The sequence below is a fragment of the Camelina sativa genome, chromosome 9, assembly GCF_030686135.1.
Source record: "Camelina sativa cultivar CO46 ecotype springtype chromosome 9, ASM3068613v1".
Lineage (NCBI taxonomy): Eukaryota > Viridiplantae > Streptophyta > Magnoliopsida > Brassicales > Brassicaceae > Camelina > Camelina sativa.
In genome coordinates, this window is record NC_141888.1 from 35,235,640 (window position 1) to 35,253,864 (window position 18,225).

The window sequence follows — 18,225 nt, forward strand, 5'->3', positions numbered from 1 at the left end:
TCTCCTCCCGCTCCTCGAACGGCCTCCGACCAAGAGTGTCAAGGTCGCCCTGCTCAAGTGCGGGAACTACCACTTCCGCATATAGATCTTCGCGCCGGGTCCGCTCTTTTACCAACCGATCCCATCGCCACTTTGGGAAGAAGAGCCCTTCGTCGATCAGCGGTTCAAGACATTCCACAACCCCGTCAATACGACAGAAGTCGTAGTAACGTTCGAACGAACGACGGGTGGCAATGATGTAAGCCCTTAGCCGTTGAATGCGAGCGTTGTAATAGACGAGTTCCGATTGAATCACCTCGTCAGACCTAACGCCGAGCTGTTCCCGCGCCCTGCGTAACCACGCTGACCTAGTTGTCACCGGCATCAGAGCAACTTTCTTCTTCCTAAAAAAAAAAAAAAAACAACAAACACAACGAACTCACCAAGACAGAAGTGAAGGAAAACACAGACTATTTATAGAACGGGGGCACAAGTTTCCAAACGGAAAGAGCATTAAATGAGATCAATAAATCCAATAAGCAACGCTTCGAAAAACAAAGCATTAAATGAGACCCTCAATTAATGCCTCCAAAAGGACGAATAAAGTTTTCAAGGGAGCCGACCCCTATACACGGCGCATAAAGTACGAGGGAGCCGACCCCAAAACACGGCAAAAGAAAGAAAGTACGAGGGAGCCGACCCCAAAACACGGCAAAAGAAAGATAGTACGAGGGAGCCAACCCCTCAACACGGCGACAACACTGATCACGAGACTAGACCAGCAACCGGAGACTCACGCCCAGGAGTGGAAGGACGAGGTAACCCACCGGCAGAACAGTCCGGAACCTGCTCCTCGACTCCATGAGAAGGTTGGTCGGTGACTTGCGCCTCAACCCCATTTGAAGGACGGTCGTCAACCTGCTCCTGCTCGTCCAGTTCTTCGCCCCCGATCTCCCCACTCTCCGACCCTTCATCCCCGCCCTCATCAGTATGACCCTCCGTATTCCTGCTGATTGGGGAAGCGATCCAAGTCGGAATTGGGGGGAGAGGCCCGGCGAAAATCTGAGACAAGTCAAAATCAGCGTCGGAGATGTCTGGCAGATCAAACTCTTCAACCTCGTCCTTCAGCTGATTCATCACGGTCACGACCTGGCCCTTAAGCTCCTCATCAAGCAAGGAAATTCGACCCTCGGCGACGAGCGTCTCCAGCATTTGAACGTTCCCAACAGCTTGGTTGTATTCGAGGAATTTCTCCCGCGACGCTTCAACCGCTTCGGCGTGGCTTTTATGCTTCGCTAAGAGCCTCTGCACACGACCGGCCACCTCATGAAAGGCATTGATTCGCTCATGGTGCCCATATTCATCACGCCGATCCCTGAGCCTTCTCGTCTCCGAGCTAAGGGTTAGCTTCAGACCATTGCAGGAAGCTTCGGACTCCTTAAGCTTCGTCGAAAGAGAATCCCGTTCTTTGATAAGCCCACTCCGGTGATGTTCGAGCTTGGCCACAAGGTCGCTAAGCCTCTGGTTGGACCGAACTGCATCCCCCAATTGAGCCTCGAGGCGCTCAATCCTCTCATTCGACGCCCCTGAACGTTCCAGGTCTCGAACACGACGTTCGTAGCGGGTAGCCATGCGGTTAATACGCGCAATAAACTTTTTTAAAAAAAAAAAGAAGAGAAGAAAAGGATTAAAATACACTTAAGGAAGATCTGCGAAGCGAATTGATTTAACTGACGAACCTCAAAAGACGCTTGAGCAACTTCGGTGACAGCATCGGACTCTTTCATCCTTTCAACAGAGGAGAGACGACCTTCGCCGTAATGAATCTTTCGAAACAACTCGGCACAAGACTGCGAGTCAGACGGAAAGGGACGAGCTCCAGATGAATGGGCAAAATCCCAGCTGAAGTCGACCGACTTCGACTTCTTTAGCGGGACAGATGGCTCTTGTTCAGGGCCATCTTTCCTTTTCTGTGACCTTTGTGGAGGGTCGGCAATGCGACCAGGAGTCCCGTCCACCTTCCTCCTTGGGAGCGTCTCTTCAGGGCCAGTATGGCGGTTAGGCGGGGGAGACCTTTGACGGGTTTCCACAGCTCGACGAGGGGAAGGGGGGACCTTTTTGGACGATCCTGCAGCTGGGGGATCGGAACCTCGACGAACATCCTGTCGGGGAGCCGACCGAGACGACGGCTCTGGAGCTTGGCGATAGCGAGCGGATGCATTAGGAACGTTCAAATTCAGTTTCCCCATAGTCTCAGCTAAAATAAAAAAAATATAATGGGGACAATATCAAAACAAAGCTCGCAACGTATATATGTACAACCAAAAAAAAAAAAAAAGGAAGGAAATAGTACCCCTTGGTCTTCGGCTAGATGCTGACTTCCTCGGACGATCCTTTCTACCCTCGGTTCCCGGCCAAACAAATGGGCAGCGGAGCTTAATCGCGTCTATTTCAGCTCGGAAAGAAGAAGGGTATGGAAGCAAACACCTCGGAATAACAACTGAAAAAAAAAAAGGGGGGGGGGGAGAGGTTTTAAAAAAAAAAACAAAGGAAGCAAGTGAAGATAACTAATCAAGAAGGGTCGGCTACCGGGTGAAGGGTTCCACCCAGAAAACCAAGGGATCGACGGATCCTCCATAACCCCCGCGGCAACTTCCAAAAAGAAATATGAGCCTTTCCAGTTATACGTTTTACCCTTGGCACCCTCGACGAGCGTCGTCTTCTTTCCCGAGGCTACGTAATAAAGCCCAGGAGCCTTCTCCCGACTCGACGGATTCAGACACGTCAACTCTTTGAAGTGATCACAAGTGAGCTTGACCCCTGCAGCCTCGGCCATGATCGAAAGTCCGACAGCATTTCGAAAGGTCGCCGGGGCAAATTGGGAAATAGCCGCCTTTCGACGAGCAAAATACGTCATCAAAAAAGACGGAAGAGGAAAGGTGAGTCCGCACTCGGTGAAGTATTTCTCTGAAAGACAAATAAAACCGGAAGGAGCATCCCAGGGACGTTGAAAGGCGTTCGGAATCAAGATCTTCGGTTTCGTGTTCAGTTTCCTGGGACGATCCGCAACAACTGTCACATCAACTTTTAATTTCCCGATACGAAGTGCGTCAACTGCCGCATCAATTTTTATCGACGTCGCCGGCATATGATTGAAGAGATTCACGGTCGGCAAAGGGACATCGTCCAAATTAGGAGAAGACAAGCCATCATTCATAGGCTCGTCTATCAGGGAAGGAATCTTGAAAGTAAGCCCAGAAGAGCTAGGGACTGCAGATCCGGGAGCAAGACGACGCTTTATCTCTTCGAATTGAGCCGCATCTGAATCCGTCGAAGACGAGTCAGAGGATCTTGGAGAACGAGTTCGACGGCGAACAGACCTGGTAGAGCCGCTAGATTCAGAAGTCGTCGCTCGTCGAAGGTGACTTCCGGCAGAGGGATTGGACGACGCGGATCGAGGGGAATTCATAATAAAGGAAAAACGACGACACGCTAAAAGCAATATAACGACGAGATAGAAGAATGAAAAATACCTGAACGACGGAAGCACCAAAAACACGAGAAGAAGATAACAAGGGACATCGAGGAAGCGATATTTATAGGGGGGAAAGAAGAATCCAGAAACGCCATCATTGCAGCACGCGCTTCATGACGATCCAACTTCCGGATTTCACGCGCTCCAAGCACCGAACGCGACGATTCGACCCTAAACGTCGGAAACTGCACCTTCACGCGCTATTCTCCCACGCGCAGTCCTTCGCCTAAAGACTACGAACTAGAGGCGAGGGGGGGGACTATTGTTAGGGGTGGATCCAACCCCAACAAAAGGGCCCGGCCCAGGAAAAAGCCCAAAATATCCCTTTCAAGAGAAGAGGGTATTATGGTATTTTTCCTAGACGAACCGACACGATTCCCTATAAATACGGACGTACGGCCTGAAGAAAAGGGGATCGTGAAAAAGGCAACTGAATTCGTACAGCAAAAACCAGAGCTCAGCTCGTTCAAGAAAAAGTCAACGTTTGCAAGCCTATAGCTCGGAGAGTCGACGAGCTATCAGCCCGTCGCTTACTTTGTCTGTAACTCGTTTACATTGTGTTGTAACCCGTCCTTTAGTGCCTCGGCACCGATATAATAAAGAGAACTTCGACCCTCCCTTGACCGAACTAAATATTCTAATTGTGACCAAAAGGGACATCAACAGTACCCTTGTTATATAATGTGATTAAAACCAGTAATGAGAGAATGAATGATTCACCATTCCGTAATCCTCCTGATAGGAAGATTCTATTTTGATCACAGCAAAGTTGCAGAAGCGTAGTTTTTATATACAAGTAATGAAGTAAAATATACCAAGTTAGCCAGAATAAACCAATAAGCCTATTTACACTGTATACATACTCAAATAACCATTAAACCAAAAGCAGTTGGCCCTTGTATAGCCCATATAACCATTATCTCCGCCGCCGTCAAATCGGATTCAGATTCCGATTCCGTCTCCGAAGCCAAAACCCACCTCCTACGTAACCACTCATCCGTCGTATCTCCTCCACCATATCCAGTGTCCCAGCTCCCACACGCACGCACCGCCTAATGGACTTTTTGTGACGCTTATATAGTAGACGAACCAAACAGACCCTTACGACGAGGGGTACCAAAGTGAAATACTGCATAGTTTCAGAGTTTGTAACAAGTATCAAATAATTTTAACGGACATATGTAACCCAAGATTTATAGACTTTCAAAATTAATCCGAAAAAGATTAAGCAATTTTCTAAGTTACGTATTGTAGTACAGTGTTACTTTACTTAACTCTTAACTAGATTAACTGTTTGTTTTATTTCATATAAACTGGTTGTTTCAGTAAAAAAAAAAACAAACTTGGTATATGACAATTACCAAGATTCCACACTTACATAAAAGGGAACATCCTCGAGTTAGACTCAAGATGACAATTCGAGTTTGAATCATAAGCCTTCTGAAACTCAACAGTGAAAGATTGATCATTGCTAAGAACCAAACGTCGAGCTCCAAGATCATCGATCTCCAAACTCACATTTATACAAGCAACAGTGGAGCTAGACGGACAATACATAAGCTTGTAAGCATCTCCATCTTCTTGAATCTGAAACCAGCTATTACCTTTACCTTTCTCACCGCCAATGCTTACAAAGCTCTTTCTAAGTTGCACAGAGTGGTCGATTCTCCAAATCTTGGATTCAGGGCATAACCAAACCGTGGAATCAAACTCGAGGTTGAGACTAGTTGAGAGCTGGACAAGCTTGGTTTTGGTGTCGAGTGGAGAGAAAGTTACGGGAAGGCCTGAGACGAAAGGAGACGATGATTGGACAATATCGAGATTCAGACACAAGTCTTGTGTGTTTAAGTCTCGGCTTGAAGGGATAAGACCACCTCCGGTTCCTATCTTGGCTGGTATGATGTAGTATTGGTCATTAGACTGAACCGGATGCCCTGCTATGTCTAGGACTACTTGGCTTGATACAGCATCGGCCGCTGGAGCTGCGGTCAATATCACGACTGAGAGAACGGTGAGAGTGATGAAAGACAAAGAAGGAATCATCATTGAGTTTTAGTATGAGAAATTGTTATTAGTTCTGTGGATACTGGATAGCTTTATTATATGTAAACTTATGTAACAAAAATATAAATGCTAACAATTGAGAAAATTTTGTAGCCAAACAAATATTTGAAGTTTGTATCCTTCTTTTATGTCTTTGTCTATCATCAACATGGAATATTCGCTCTCATCTACGCACGTTTTTCTTTCTCAAATCTTTGTAACCAACAATTTGTAATTTAGTGTATATTTTTCCAAGAAAAAAGAGATATTAAATATGGAAATACTACTCTACGAAACTAGTTTCCCTATCAAACCAATTGCTAAAAGAAACTGATCATAACTTTTCACGGAAATCTAATTCCCTCTTGCGAGATATTATGGGGACACTTCTCACAGTATTCCACGAACTTGCAGATTGTACATCATTGTAGAAAAGCACAGCGATTTTATCTAGTTTGAAAACATACTGATGCAGATCATGGGCTTCAATAGATCGTCCCTTAAGTTATGAGCCTAAAAAATTTAGTCCATAAAATTATAATTTTTTTGTTATATAAGTAAGATTTTCAATAACTCAACTTAAAAACTACTATTATAAAAAACAATAATAGCATTGGCCATTGGGTGTGTGAAGTGTAAACAGTGAAGCGTGTAACAGTATGATTAAGCAACAAGTCAGGAGTCTCCGATAGACTCGGAGGCTTTTCCCTAGAGGCCAAGATTGTCTTAGCTGGCTTCTACTGGCTCCTTGATGCCAATTGTGTTAGAATAATCATTTCCTACATTTCCTTCACACGCATACTACGCATATTTTTTGGTCTGTAAGTCAAGGAAAAGGGAAAAAAAACATGTAAAACTTTTTAAATGTTTTTTTTTGTCAATAAAAATGTTGTAATTAATATAAAAAAAACCCCAAGTCCCGTATATAATATGATTGTAAAACGCGTGGTCTTTGATGCGGCTCACGAAGTCTCGTCGTGGCACTTATGTGATATCGAGCCCTATCCGAATCATTGTTTAGCCATTAGGTGGCTCCTAAGTCCGAACCATACTTTTTTGACTCGTTTTTTAGTGGCTCTATAAAGTTTGACCTTACCCTCATGATTCCTTCACCGTCACGTTAACCAAAAAAGGCTACTTGAGGTCAAAGCAACCTTCGCAACACTACAACGACGACTCTCTTTTTTAATAATGCTTAACATTATTACCTCCTTTTAGTTTATTTATTTCAATTTTTTTTTCCTCAGTCGCTGCTTACTTGTTCTGCAGTCTTAGCTGTAAAAACCTATATATAAAACTGTCCACGAACTCTCCACACACACCGAAACAGAAACAACAACAAGGGGTTTTAATTTTAATGGCGGAATTTTCAGGAGAATCCTATTGGCTTCTCTCTGCTTCTGCGTCAACCACATTTCTTGCCTTCATCATCATCTTCTTCCTCGCGGGAATAGCGAGAAGAAAGAGAAGAGAGCCTCACACGCTGCCTCCGGGAAGCAGAGGATGGCCTTTAATCGGAGACACCTTCGCTTGGCTCAACGCCGTCTCCGGTTCTCATCCTTCCAGCTTCGTCGAGCAACAAATCAAAAAGTTCATTTCTTTTCTCCGGCAAACATTTTTTTTCAAAAACATTTTCTTGTTGATCTTTCATGAATGCTATGCTCTGTTTTGTTATGCTCTGTTTTTAGATTTAACACTCAAGAGGTCTGACTATAGTCGTTTTCTTGAGTCAGGTATGGGAGGATATTTTCGTGTAGCTTGTTTGGGAAATGGGCAGTGGTTTCAGCAGACCCTGCGTTTAACCGGTTCATAATGCAGAACGAAGGCAAGCTGTTTCAGTCGAGTTATCCAAAGTCTTTCAGGGATTTGGTTGGGAAAGATGGAGTGATCACGGTGCATGGTGATCAGCAGAGACGGCTTCACTCAATTGCATCGAGCATGATGCGTCATGACCAGCTCAAGACTCATTTTCTTGAGGATATTCCCGTGGTGATGCTTCAGACATTGAGTAATTGCAAGGACGGTGAAGTCGTGCTTCTCCAAGATATCTGCAGAAAGGCAAGTGATTGAATATGAAGGGTAAGAAGAAGAAACCTTTAAGAAATTTCTTGATTTCTGATCTTTGTTAGGTTATGTGTTTTCAGGTTGCGATTCATCTTATGGTTAACCAACTTCTTGGTGTGTCGAGCGAATCAGAAGTCAATGAAATGTCTCAGCTTTTCTCTGATTTCGTTGATGGATGTCTCTCTGTTCCTATCGACTTGCCTGGTTTCACATACCACAAAGCAATGAAGGTAAGTTTCAAATAAACTAAAATAAGACATTGAGTCAATGGTTGATTTGTCGCTTTGGAGCTTCTCAGCTGAGACTTTGTATCTTTGTATCTTTCTTGTTCAGGCACGAAAGGAGATCATAAGAAAGATAAACAAGACAATAGAGAAGCGGCTGCAGAACAAAGCAACATCAGATACTGCTGGTAATGGTGTACTTGGAAGATTGCTTGAAGAAGAAAGCTTACCAAACGAATCCATGGCAGATTTCATCATCAATCTTCTGTTTGCCGGAAATGAAACCACCGCGAAAACAATGCTGTTTGCAGTTTACTTCCTCACTCATTGTCCTAAAGCCATGACCCAACTCCTGGTACATATAAATCATCTTCAATGATAACAGATTAGTTCCTTTTGGTTCTCAGTTATATTTACCTTCTAAAACATTCTGCAAAATGAGCAGGAGGAACACGATAGGCTCGCTGGTGGAACGCTAACATGGCAAGATTACAAGACAATGGACTTCACTCAATGCGTAAGTAAATCAAGATGCTCAAGAAGCTGGTCTGCTTCTGATCTCAGATGGTAATAAACTTCACTAAAATCGTTCTTGATATCTCAACAGGTAATAGATGAGACACTCAGACTTGGAGGAATTGCAATCTGGCTAATGAGAGAGGCGAAAGAAGATGTCTCATACCAAGGTAAGCAATAGCATCTTTGATTATCATTGTATACAGGTAGAAACATGATCTAAATCAACTCTTTCCGGCTCCTATGCAGATTATGTTATTCCCAAGGGATGCTTCGTTGTTCCGTTTCTGTCTGCAGTACACTTAGACGAGAGCTATTACAAGGAAAGTCTCTCCTTCAATCCATGGAGATGGCTTGACCCTGAAACTCAGGTTTTACTTTGTGTTTGACATTTGAAGTATTACTATCTAAACCTTGTATCATTCTGGAAGTTAACATTCATTGATGTGAATGCAGCAAAAGAGGAACTGGAGAACGAGCCCTTTCTATTGCCCATTTGGTGGAGGAACTAGGTTTTGTCCAGGTGCAGAACTGGCTCGCCTTCAAATCGCCCTCTTTCTGCATTACTTCATCACCACATACAGGTCAGTACCTGTTCTCTTTCTGGGGTTTGATTTGTCTGAATCCAAAGCTGATTCATTCTTGTTGCATCTTTTAGGTGGACACAACTTAAGGAAGATCGTATCTCCTTCTTCCCTTCAGCTCGTCTAGTGAATGGCTTCAAAATCCAGTTGAACAGACGGGACAATGCTCCTCAGAATCAATAATGAACCAACAATCTCCACCTCTGTATATCTCTGTATTGATGTATATACCCTGTAAAACAAGTGATTTTTTTGTAACCCCAAAATTCGTATAATAGAACTCCAAAGTTGTTGAGATCCAAGTGCTCTATAGATTTAAACAATAGTAAAACCCAAGAACACCTAACAACTCGTATGCTTTTAGAAATTATCTTCATTAGATTCTCTTCTTCAAACTCCAACAAACCCGTTTGGTTTTCACAATTACAACAAGTGCAGGGCTAGATGGCAAAAGCTGTATTGAATCCTAAAGCTAAACTCTTGTAAGATTTGAGACGATACCAACAACTTGGAGACGATAAAAACAAAACATGAGAAGACTAAAAGAAGATAGAACCCTATTCAGTGCTCATCAGTCCTCAGTCTTCTTCATCTGAACTCTCATACGCTAACCCCAACAAGCCTTTCAAAGCATTTTGACCTTGCCCATTGCTTTCGGTTGCTTTACCGTCATTTCTGTTTGTGCCAGGTTGCTCCTCTGGTCTGTCCGGTTTCTTCAACACTGTCTTGGCTTCTTCTTTCTGCTTATCTCCCTGAACCGTTGGACCTTTATTACTTCTTACAGGGGGAGATAAGCTTGGGCTTGACGCTGTCGAGACTCTTGGACGTTTAGGTTTAACCTCAAGAACTTTTTTCAGCAAATCTTGCTGCCTAACACATTGTAAAACTACAAAAGTTGGTTGCCGAGTGAAAATCCATTTTATGGTGTGAATAAGGAAGGGAGGGATTTGTCACCTGATACCACTCTTTGGTTTGGGCTCAACACGAAGGGGCAAGGGAACAGATGCTGGAGATGAATCAGCTTGCGTTGCAGCTTTGTAATATATGGTCAAGAAAAAACTAAAAAGACGTTTAGGCAGACATATATATATATCAATAACTTAACCCTGGTGGCACAGTGATCAAAAGGATATTTTAAAGGCAGCAAAAGCCCGTTTCTCAGTTCGTTTCAGAAGGCGTTCAGCATCCTCCTCTGCTTCCATCTGTTCTTTCAGATAAAGTAAATCGTCGCTGTCTAAAGCTACAAGAAACTCAAAGAATTATGGCCATGAAACAACTATAAAGGATGAGAACAAATTTGAGAGAGATTGGTACCGCCTCGTCCATGAAGATATCCTCCACGTTCACCAGCAACCTCTTGCATCTGAATGCAACAACCAGAAAAATGTGGCGGGGCCGTTATCCCTGCCGGGGCATGTTATCAGAAAAAGTCGCGTCCCAAAAATAGAATCACTTCACAACACATCCCTATCCAATAATGCTAACAAAGATATCTATCTATACAGCTTCACTAACAGCTATACCAAAACAATCAGTAACAACATCATATTGACTCAATGCTAGGGAAACAAAAGATTACAAACGTATACTGCAACAAAGACCGATTGAACTCAGTTTCTATGGCGAGATAAAGCTCTCACCCTACAATTTGTGCAGAGTAAAAATTTCTCAAAAGAAAGATACGGTAAGTAACAGAGGAGAGGGCGACGAGCTAACCTTTGCAACCATCCGTTGGAATGTGACGTCTTCATCATCAATCTTACCCTTCCCTAATTTCTTATCTGCAAACCAACAAAAAAGAACACATAGCTCAAAAGGGTTTCTCGAGAAACCTACAATGAAACATACCCAGAAACCAAATTCAATCAAAGGTCTTACCTTTAGGGTCAGACAGATTTGTGTATTCTCGAACTTCTCTCCCTGCCATCGTCTTTCGATTTCTACTTCGCTCTTCAATACCGTAATCTAATTCTTCGTCTCTGCTACTAATGAACAGTAAGAATATCTCAGGAGATTAGGGTTCCTACGATTTCTAGAAGTAGAGACGAAGATGACGATCGAAGAAAGATGAAATTGGTAATGCTTCTCCAGCAAGATCGTCCGTCTATTTTTGTTTTTTTTTGTTTTCTCCATTGGGTTTACATTTAACAAATATTATGGGCCTATCCATATTCAAGCCCTAAAACTCATAGCCCAATAATTTTTTTTTTCATTTTTTGTATGTTAAATGATCTTTTAGCTCTTCAAATTTTTTTTTTTTTTTAAAAAAACATGTTGTATTGTTTATTTCATGTTGTATTGGGATATCTATATTAACATTTTTTGAAGTACATTTTGTGTTTTACCCTTGAAGTTATATGTATTTAAAAACTTATTTACAAATTTAATCTCTAAAAACTTTACAAAAATAACATCATTTCAGATTTTGTTTCCTAAATATTTTACATTTCATTCCAACCAAAAATAAAAACAGCAATCAATATTATATAAGACATAAACTATAATATATTTCCATTTTATTTTCCAAACATGTGAGTTTTGATTCTTAACGTAAAAAGAATTTCGATTCCTAATTATTTAAATATTAAAATTAATATATATATATATATATTTAATAAAATTAAAAATATTATGAATATGTAAAATTTAAAAAACTATAAAATGTGGTTATAAAAAGGACATGTTGAAATTAATAAAATATTATTAAATATGTGCTAACACGGGTTAAATCCTCATTTTATTATTTGCCAACACTAGAAATATTATAATATCTGATATATAAAATTAATTTGTTTTACCTAAGATTGTGTAAAACAATTAATTCATTAGGAAAAATGTGACTTAATCACATCATATAAATTATTTATTATGTATTTAGATCCCTTATTTTTTTATAATAATTAAAATCGGAATAGAATCTCAAACACTAAATAAAACAAACTAAATATAATAAACAAATGGTTATATAATATATTGCAAGTTAAAAATTTAATATAAACATTTAGTCGCACAAGCGGCCGGAAAATTAGGTTATTACTCTATTTATAAAACATCTAATATTTAACAAACAAATAGAATATAAAATATAAATAATAATAAAATTATATGCACGCGGTGGACCGCAGGTTAAAATCTAGTATTGTTGTATTTCTGTAGCAGAATGAAAAACTCATTAAATTTTGCAACAGATTACACCAGTAAGAAATTTATTTCATACTATATCCCAATCACTTTTTAATATAGTATCTATTTAATGGCAAAATTTTCTATGTCATTTATGATTTTTTTTTTTTTCATCATGACGTAGTAGCCTTAAGTCCCATAACTATCGATCTAATTAACAGTCTAGGCATTACTTCAATAATTCACAGTAGATCCGTTTTTTTATTTTTTTTTTAACTACTAAAAATAAGAGATGTCTAGTAGACTGGTGGTAACGTGAAGTAGTCCTTGTAGTGCTACTATATATTTATCATTGGCATGGACAACCTAATTTATATAGAAAGTACATTTACTATCTATATATTTATTGATACATAATATATTACGATATTAAAACATGGATCAACCGTATATAAAGAGACTTATCATCAACAGCAAAAAAACGAACGTTTGATTTTATACATATAAGGAGAAAGGGGCTCACAAGTCACAACTACATCCCAAATCAAATCAAAAGTGTGAAACCATTAAACTTTTTGAAAGAAATATATAGTTTTGACGTATTTGATAAATGATAAAAATAAAACAAATGAGCCGCACGTTCGACATATTATATTGTTTTGGGTCCAAAAGGGAGATTTTGGGACGTGATCACCATATGTTTTGAGGGATCATAAAATTGTATTATTAGATTTTGGATCCAACGAGAGAGAGTTATGGGGTACGACAACAATTTCCTTTTACAGCGAACCAACCAAAAGAAATCGCATTTATCAATCTTTCTTCTTTCTTTTTTCTCTTTCTAACTTTCAAAAAAAGTCATCAACTTGTCAGATTTCATCACCTAACCCTCTCTCTCCATCTCCACCCATAACAACAACATTTTAGATCAATTCATACACACACACACTTCGATCATTAAGCAGAGCCAGAGACACAGACCGTTAATGAAGGGATGAACATAAAAAAGTTTTAACGATTTCAATAATAAAAAAGTGACAAAAAAACTTTGCAACAGAAGTCAATGCCCGAACCATACAAAGAAAGTCAAACTTGCATGGTGCGTTCTTGACTTCCAGTTTCTAAGCATTAAAAAAACAATTAAAAGAAAAGACCCTAAAAATCTCATAACCACCACCAAGAAAGAAAACCCAAGAAACCAAAAAAAATCAAATGAAGAAGAGAGAAGAATCCAGCTGTTTTTTTTTCTTTTTCTTACAGAAGTTGTTTAATGAGGTTTGTCCAAGAACAGAACAGCACCCAACAGAAGCAGCAGAACAATTGGAGTTAATGAGCTTCTTCTTCTCTCTCTCTCTCTCTGGCATTGAAGGCAAAAGAAGAGTTAATTCCCTTCTCTGATCATCATTGAAGAGAAAGAGACACCCGGAAGAAAGAGGAAGAGCTTTTAATTTTTGTGTCAAGCTGTAGTTGAAGCTGTAGGACCGCTCAAGGCCGTTTTAATTTGGTGGACAGTAGTTCCAATGAGGTTATTAACCGTTTCCACCGACTCCATATTCAGTTTTGCCGACGGTAAGTTGCTTACCATTATCTGAAACCCTACTGTTATCAACGAACCGCTTGAATTTGATGATGATGACCGTCCTGAGCTCGTCGACGCTCCTCCTCCTTGCTCAGACGTCGAGCCATTTCCATCTGGTGAGATTGCAAAACCTGAGGACAAGAGGGGAATGTAAGAAGGATCTTCACCACTCATTGCTATGTTTAACGCTGATAAATCCACTGGACTGTAGACCACAAGTGCTCCTGATGAGTCTGTTGAGCTTTCTTGTAGAATTAGCATGTTGTTGCTTTGTGATGCATTGGATGCCTAATAGAAACAAAAAAACAGACTTCATTAGTTAAGAAACTTGAAATGTGAGGAAAAAATTGTATCACTACTTAGTAGGAGACTTACGCGTAGCACCGATATGCAGTTTCCAGGATGTGATCCGTTTGAGATGTGAGCAACTTCTTGCACCGAGTTACCATTTGAAAGAACATCCCACTAAAAAAAACCACCAACAAAGAAACATTTTAAACACTTTATATGATTCTTTACTATATGAAGCTTTTGGGTAGTGTGTTGTTACCTGAGGACGGGTTCTTTCATCTTTGAGGAAATTGAAGACATTTTGAGGAGAATTGGGAAGCCAGAAGGTAGTGGCTGCACAGAGGACTGTGCCATTTGGTTCAGGGCTCTTATGTGCAGTCACACGGACTCCAACTTCGTTCAGTTCAGAAACAACGGTTGAGCGTGTGTTGTTGGATCTGCTTACACTTAAACAGTAGTTGCTAATCATTCGCTGAGCAAGTCTCATCATGCTTCTCTTCCCTTCCGGCGATGGAATCACTGATAAAAGTTGCTCAAAAATTATTACATGGACTTAAGTAAAAAGACTAGCAATGGAAACTTATGTCTATTCAATGTTTTCACCTCCACCGAGATCACGGGATGAAGATGCTGGTACTGATAAAGAAGCGAATCTTTCACACATTCTCTGGAGAGTAGTAAGCCAACGTTCAGCTCCAAACGCAATCCCATCATGAATCATCTCTCTGTATAGCTCATGAATTGGTTCTTTTTCTTCGGTTTCAATATGTTCAACCCAAGTGACCTGTTTTTATACTTCATCAGTTTGGGGGATATCCTAACATGAAAACATAACTTAGTAAGACAGAAGGGATTAAGAAGAAAGACGTGTTAACCTTGGAGTATCCATTAGGCATGTCCTGAATCAAGCATCCAGATGGAAATCTAAAGGACTGAGAGTGAGAAACAAACTGAGGAAGATCATATGAGACATTTACAACGACCCAGCTTCCTTGTTCAATCTGCTGACAATACCGTAGCTCACAGATTTCACGTGTTGCTACCAATGGCGAAAGCACTTCCATTTCTTCATACAACTATATAGCCAAAATACAAGTTATTATTACATATGAAGAAATCTGAATCCTTTTTGATGCATCAGAAAGCAAGTAGAGTTACTATCAGTTTACCAAATGTAATGCACCCTCATGGGTACCTCCCATCCTTGAAGAGATCACTGCAAGTGTTTTAGAAGCTGCAATGATTGAGGGAAAGAGTTCTGCACACTTGACCTGATTAAAAAAGAGAAACTTAATCAGAAATGCTGCAACCGATAGTGAAAAACATAATGCTGGAGATGTATCGGCTACTTACACAATCCATGAACATGTCGACAAGTGCCATAGCATTCATGAAAACAATTCCAGAAGACCTAGATGCCTCGACTCGAAAGTTATGGTTCTTCCCTCTGTTACTTGATCTTGGAAAAATGTTCTCATAGCTTCCAAGATTAAGAATGTCTCTGGAACCATCTGTTTTTGTCCACAGAGGTTCATTAGTGTGAAGTAGCCTGAGCAGTTCTTCCATTGCAGTCAAAGCAATGCCGGTCATAAGAGGCTTATCCATGTCTGATATAGCCAAGTTAGGCTGTGACTGCAGATTATTATGACCACTAACAGACATAGAACTTCCTGGAAGAAGATCAAAATCCAAAGAAGGACCATGACCACAAGGTCCACAACCAGTTAAACTAGTCATTGACAAATCCAACGGTGAGATGTGCATTGGATGTAATGTTGAGAGTTGGGATATAGGTCGTCCCATGTACTTTGATGCAATGGTGGACATTCTTTCAAGCTGTGCAAAAGATCAAATGTTTTTACAATCAAGTGATGTTTATGAATCAAGCTAATATCGATGAAAACTGCAGAAAACAAAACTCACCTCTTCTCTAAGATGTGCATTTTCAATCCGAAGCTTTTGTTCATCAAAGTAAGGATCTTCACTAACAGGAGGACCACCACAGTTAGGGCATATAGCATGCTTGAGAGCTTCTCTAATGGCTATGTTTTCGCAACGAATCTTATCATTCTCTGCCTTTAGTGCACTGTTATCTGCTCTCTCATGTTGCGCCTACAGAAAACAATACCACAATCAAAATCAAAATCCTTTCTTTTCATATTCATAACTACATTTCAAAACTCAAGAAAGAGAGAGAGAGACAAAACCTTAAGCTGAGTTCTTCTGTTCTGAAACCAGAACTTGATTTGTCTAGGAGCTAAACCCAATTCTCTGCTAAGTTGATTCCTCTGCTTCTCATCAGGATGAGGACACTCCTTAAAACTCCTACAAGTTTGATAATTCAACGATTACAAAAAACAGAACAAACAAATTTCTCAAAGAAACACAAAAAAAAAAAGAGGGAGATTGTATTGTAGTACGATTCAAGGCGTTGAATCTGTTGAGCGGTATGACGATGATAACGTTTCTTCTTCCTATCAGTTTCAGAGCCGTCGTGATGTTGGCTACCACCACCGTCACCGCCGCTTCCACTCCCACTTCCGCCGACGCCGACGACAAAACTCATCTTTGTTCTTTTTTGTTTTTAATATAAGGCGAGAGACAAAGTAAACAAAGCGGTAATAAAACACTCTCTTTAATCTTCTAATATGGCTAACAAACTTTGTTCTCTTTACTTTCACCCAACCATAAACTACTAATGGACCATTTACACCACTGTCGCCATTAACACAACCCCCAAACAGAGCAATACACAAAAAAAAAGGTTCGAACTTTATATGCACCCACCCAAAAAAAAAAACTAAAACTTTAGAGAAGGAGAGATGGAAAAGAAAGAAAACGAAACGGAAGAGAATCTGAAAGAGAAGATGCAAAGGCGATGATTTCGGGAGGTGAAAAGGTTCGGTTTAGGCAACAAATTGATTTCAAAAATGGAATTTTGACAATCCCAAAACACCAAATTTCCAACTAAGAAGATATTTAGGGGGTGGAGGGAGGAAACAAAAATAAAAAAATGGGTTCTTTTGTAGCCGTAATAATGTCCTCTTCTCTCTTAGTTCTCTTCTACAGAGGAGCCACCCTAGAAAGAGAAAGTGATAATAAGACTTTCACTCTCACCTAAGCCGCCACCATTAGTGCTCTCCCAACCCTTTTTGTTGCTTTCATTACACAGATTTCGCAAAAAAAAGCCCTCTCTTTCTCTCTCCAAACCTGTCGAAATTGGCGTAACTGATGGGGTTTTAAATGTGTTTGTTTTGATGACAGAGGAAAGAAAAAAAAAGAGAAAAAATTCAAGAAAGAGAGAGAGAAACAGAGAGGGTTTTAAAGTCTCTTGCTCTCCCCATTACTGCTATGTTGTACTCTCACCATACTCCGAGAAAGAAAGAGAGAGAGGACCGAACCAACCTTCTTCTTCTCTTTTTTTTTTTTTTGGTTTTGTGACTTTGTCTATACAACTAACTCTCTCTCTCTCTTTCTTTGAGTTCCGGTTGATTTTTATATCGCCGGTAAGGGGTTGGTTAATACACGGAGGTTTGGATAAAAAAAAAAAGAAGAAAACTTTATCCACTTTCTCCGGCCAAGTTCTCTCTCTCACCTTTGTAGTATAATGACAAAATTTAACTTTTTTATTGGGATTTTGCTGATCTCATTTTTCTTCTATTCTTCTTCTTTAGATTTTTTAATTATATTTTCTCTTTCTCATTTTCCCAAGTTTTACTTTCTTTCTATAATTTTTTTGCTAATTTAGTCAATTTTTAACTGTAATAAAGATTTATTAGCATTTATAGTACTAATAATCAATAATCTTATTTTTAAAAGAAAAAATGAGAATAGCTGTATAATTTTAAGCATTTTTTATTACTTTGTGTGTATACAAAAAAAATATTACTTTATAGTAGTAATAGATTCTTACCTTTCTCAAAAAACTACTTTTCTCAACAACAACAAAAAAAGAAAACTGGATTTTTTGTATATATAATTTTCTCAAAATAATAAATATTTTAAGGATATCTAGTTAGTAATTATTGTTTTAATAAAGATTTCTTACTCATCATTAATGGTTAAATCATTTTTTAATCTTTTTGAAATTAAAAATAAATTATGCTACCAATGGAAAGCCATATAGTAACGGAAATTTGAAAAATGTGCATCATATAGTTAGACATAAATTAAAGAAAAAAAAAAACTTATCTCCATTGTATTAAATTGGGTCATAATTTAGACAAAATCGCAAATAGTTAAGATTATTTACTGAATACAAATAATTAATGCGTGAACGTTCCACTA

General features: G+C 39.7%; 5 protein-coding genes across 10 annotated transcripts; 1 reads left to right on the top strand and 4 right to left on the bottom strand.

Annotated features, from left to right (window-relative positions):
* Window positions 1-744: 744 nt before the first annotated feature.
* LOC104715832 (uncharacterized) lies at window positions 745-3,448 on the bottom strand. The gene is made up of 4 exons (XM_010433205.2): window positions 2,569-3,448; window positions 2,333-2,479; window positions 1,719-2,236; window positions 745-1,632 (listed from the first exon to the last, which is right to left on the bottom strand). The coding sequence occupies exons 1-4, from the start codon at window positions 3,446-3,448 to the stop codon at window positions 745-747; spliced, it is 2,433 nt and encodes an 810-aa protein (XP_010431507.2).
* Window positions 3,449-4,214: 766 nt separating this feature from the next.
* LOC104712946 (kunitz trypsin inhibitor 3) lies at window positions 4,215-5,672 on the bottom strand. Of its 2 annotated transcripts, XM_010429950.3 has the most exons (2): window positions 4,893-5,672; window positions 4,215-4,643 (listed from the first exon to the last, which is right to left on the bottom strand). In XM_010429950.3, the coding sequence occupies exons 1-2, from the start codon at window positions 5,558-5,560 to the stop codon at window positions 4,616-4,618; spliced, it is 696 nt and encodes a 231-aa protein (XP_010428252.1). In that variant the 5' UTR covers window positions 5,561-5,672; the 3' UTR covers window positions 4,215-4,615. The 2 variants fall into 2 exon arrangements, with proteins under 2 accessions (XP_010428252.1, XP_010428253.1); XM_010429951.3 differs by lacking the exon at window positions 4,215-4,643 and having other exon boundaries at window positions 4,797-5,662.
* Window positions 5,673-6,879: 1,207 nt separating this feature from the next.
* LOC104712949 (abietadienol/abietadienal oxidase) lies at window positions 6,880-9,242 on the top strand. The gene is made up of 9 exons (XM_019229502.2): window positions 6,880-7,147; window positions 7,291-7,615; window positions 7,702-7,851; window positions 7,955-8,200; window positions 8,291-8,362; window positions 8,453-8,531; window positions 8,611-8,732; window positions 8,818-8,945; window positions 9,020-9,242. The coding sequence occupies exons 1-9, from the start codon at window positions 6,915-6,917 to the stop codon at window positions 9,126-9,128; spliced, it is 1,464 nt and encodes a 487-aa protein (XP_019085047.1). The 5' UTR covers window positions 6,880-6,914; the 3' UTR covers window positions 9,129-9,242.
* A 61-nt stretch (window positions 9,243-9,303) lies between these two features.
* On the bottom strand, window positions 9,304-11,063 carry LOC104712948 (uncharacterized). 5 transcript variants are annotated; one of them, XM_010429953.3, is made up of 6 exons: window positions 10,824-11,063; window positions 10,662-10,726; window positions 10,260-10,308; window positions 10,079-10,179; window positions 9,900-9,982; window positions 9,304-9,815 (listed from the first exon to the last, which is right to left on the bottom strand). In XM_010429953.3, exons 1-6 carry the CDS (start codon window positions 10,870-10,872, stop codon window positions 9,524-9,526), a joined length of 639 nt encoding a protein of 212 aa, XP_010428255.1. In that variant the 5' UTR covers window positions 10,873-11,063; the 3' UTR covers window positions 9,304-9,523. The 5 variants fall into 5 exon arrangements, with proteins under 5 accessions (XP_010428255.1, XP_010428254.1, XP_010428256.1 ...); XM_010429952.3 differs by having other exon boundaries at window positions 10,079-10,185; window positions 10,824-11,061; XM_010429954.3 differs by having other exon boundaries at window positions 10,079-10,185; window positions 10,260-10,349; window positions 10,824-11,057.
* Window positions 11,064-13,063: 2,000 nt separating this feature from the next.
* Window positions 13,064-17,688, bottom strand: LOC104712950 (homeobox-leucine zipper protein HDG11). Its single transcript, XM_010429958.3, has 10 exons — window positions 16,359-17,688; window positions 16,146-16,263; window positions 15,862-16,050; window positions 15,292-15,774; window positions 15,108-15,209; window positions 14,814-15,014; window positions 14,542-14,722; window positions 14,198-14,457; window positions 14,023-14,112; window positions 13,064-13,935 (listed from the first exon to the last, which is right to left on the bottom strand). The coding sequence occupies exons 1-10, from the start codon at window positions 16,502-16,504 to the stop codon at window positions 13,525-13,527; spliced, it is 2,181 nt and encodes a 726-aa protein (XP_010428260.1). The 5' UTR covers window positions 16,505-17,688; the 3' UTR covers window positions 13,064-13,524.
* Between the last annotated feature and the right edge of the window lie 537 nt (window positions 17,689-18,225).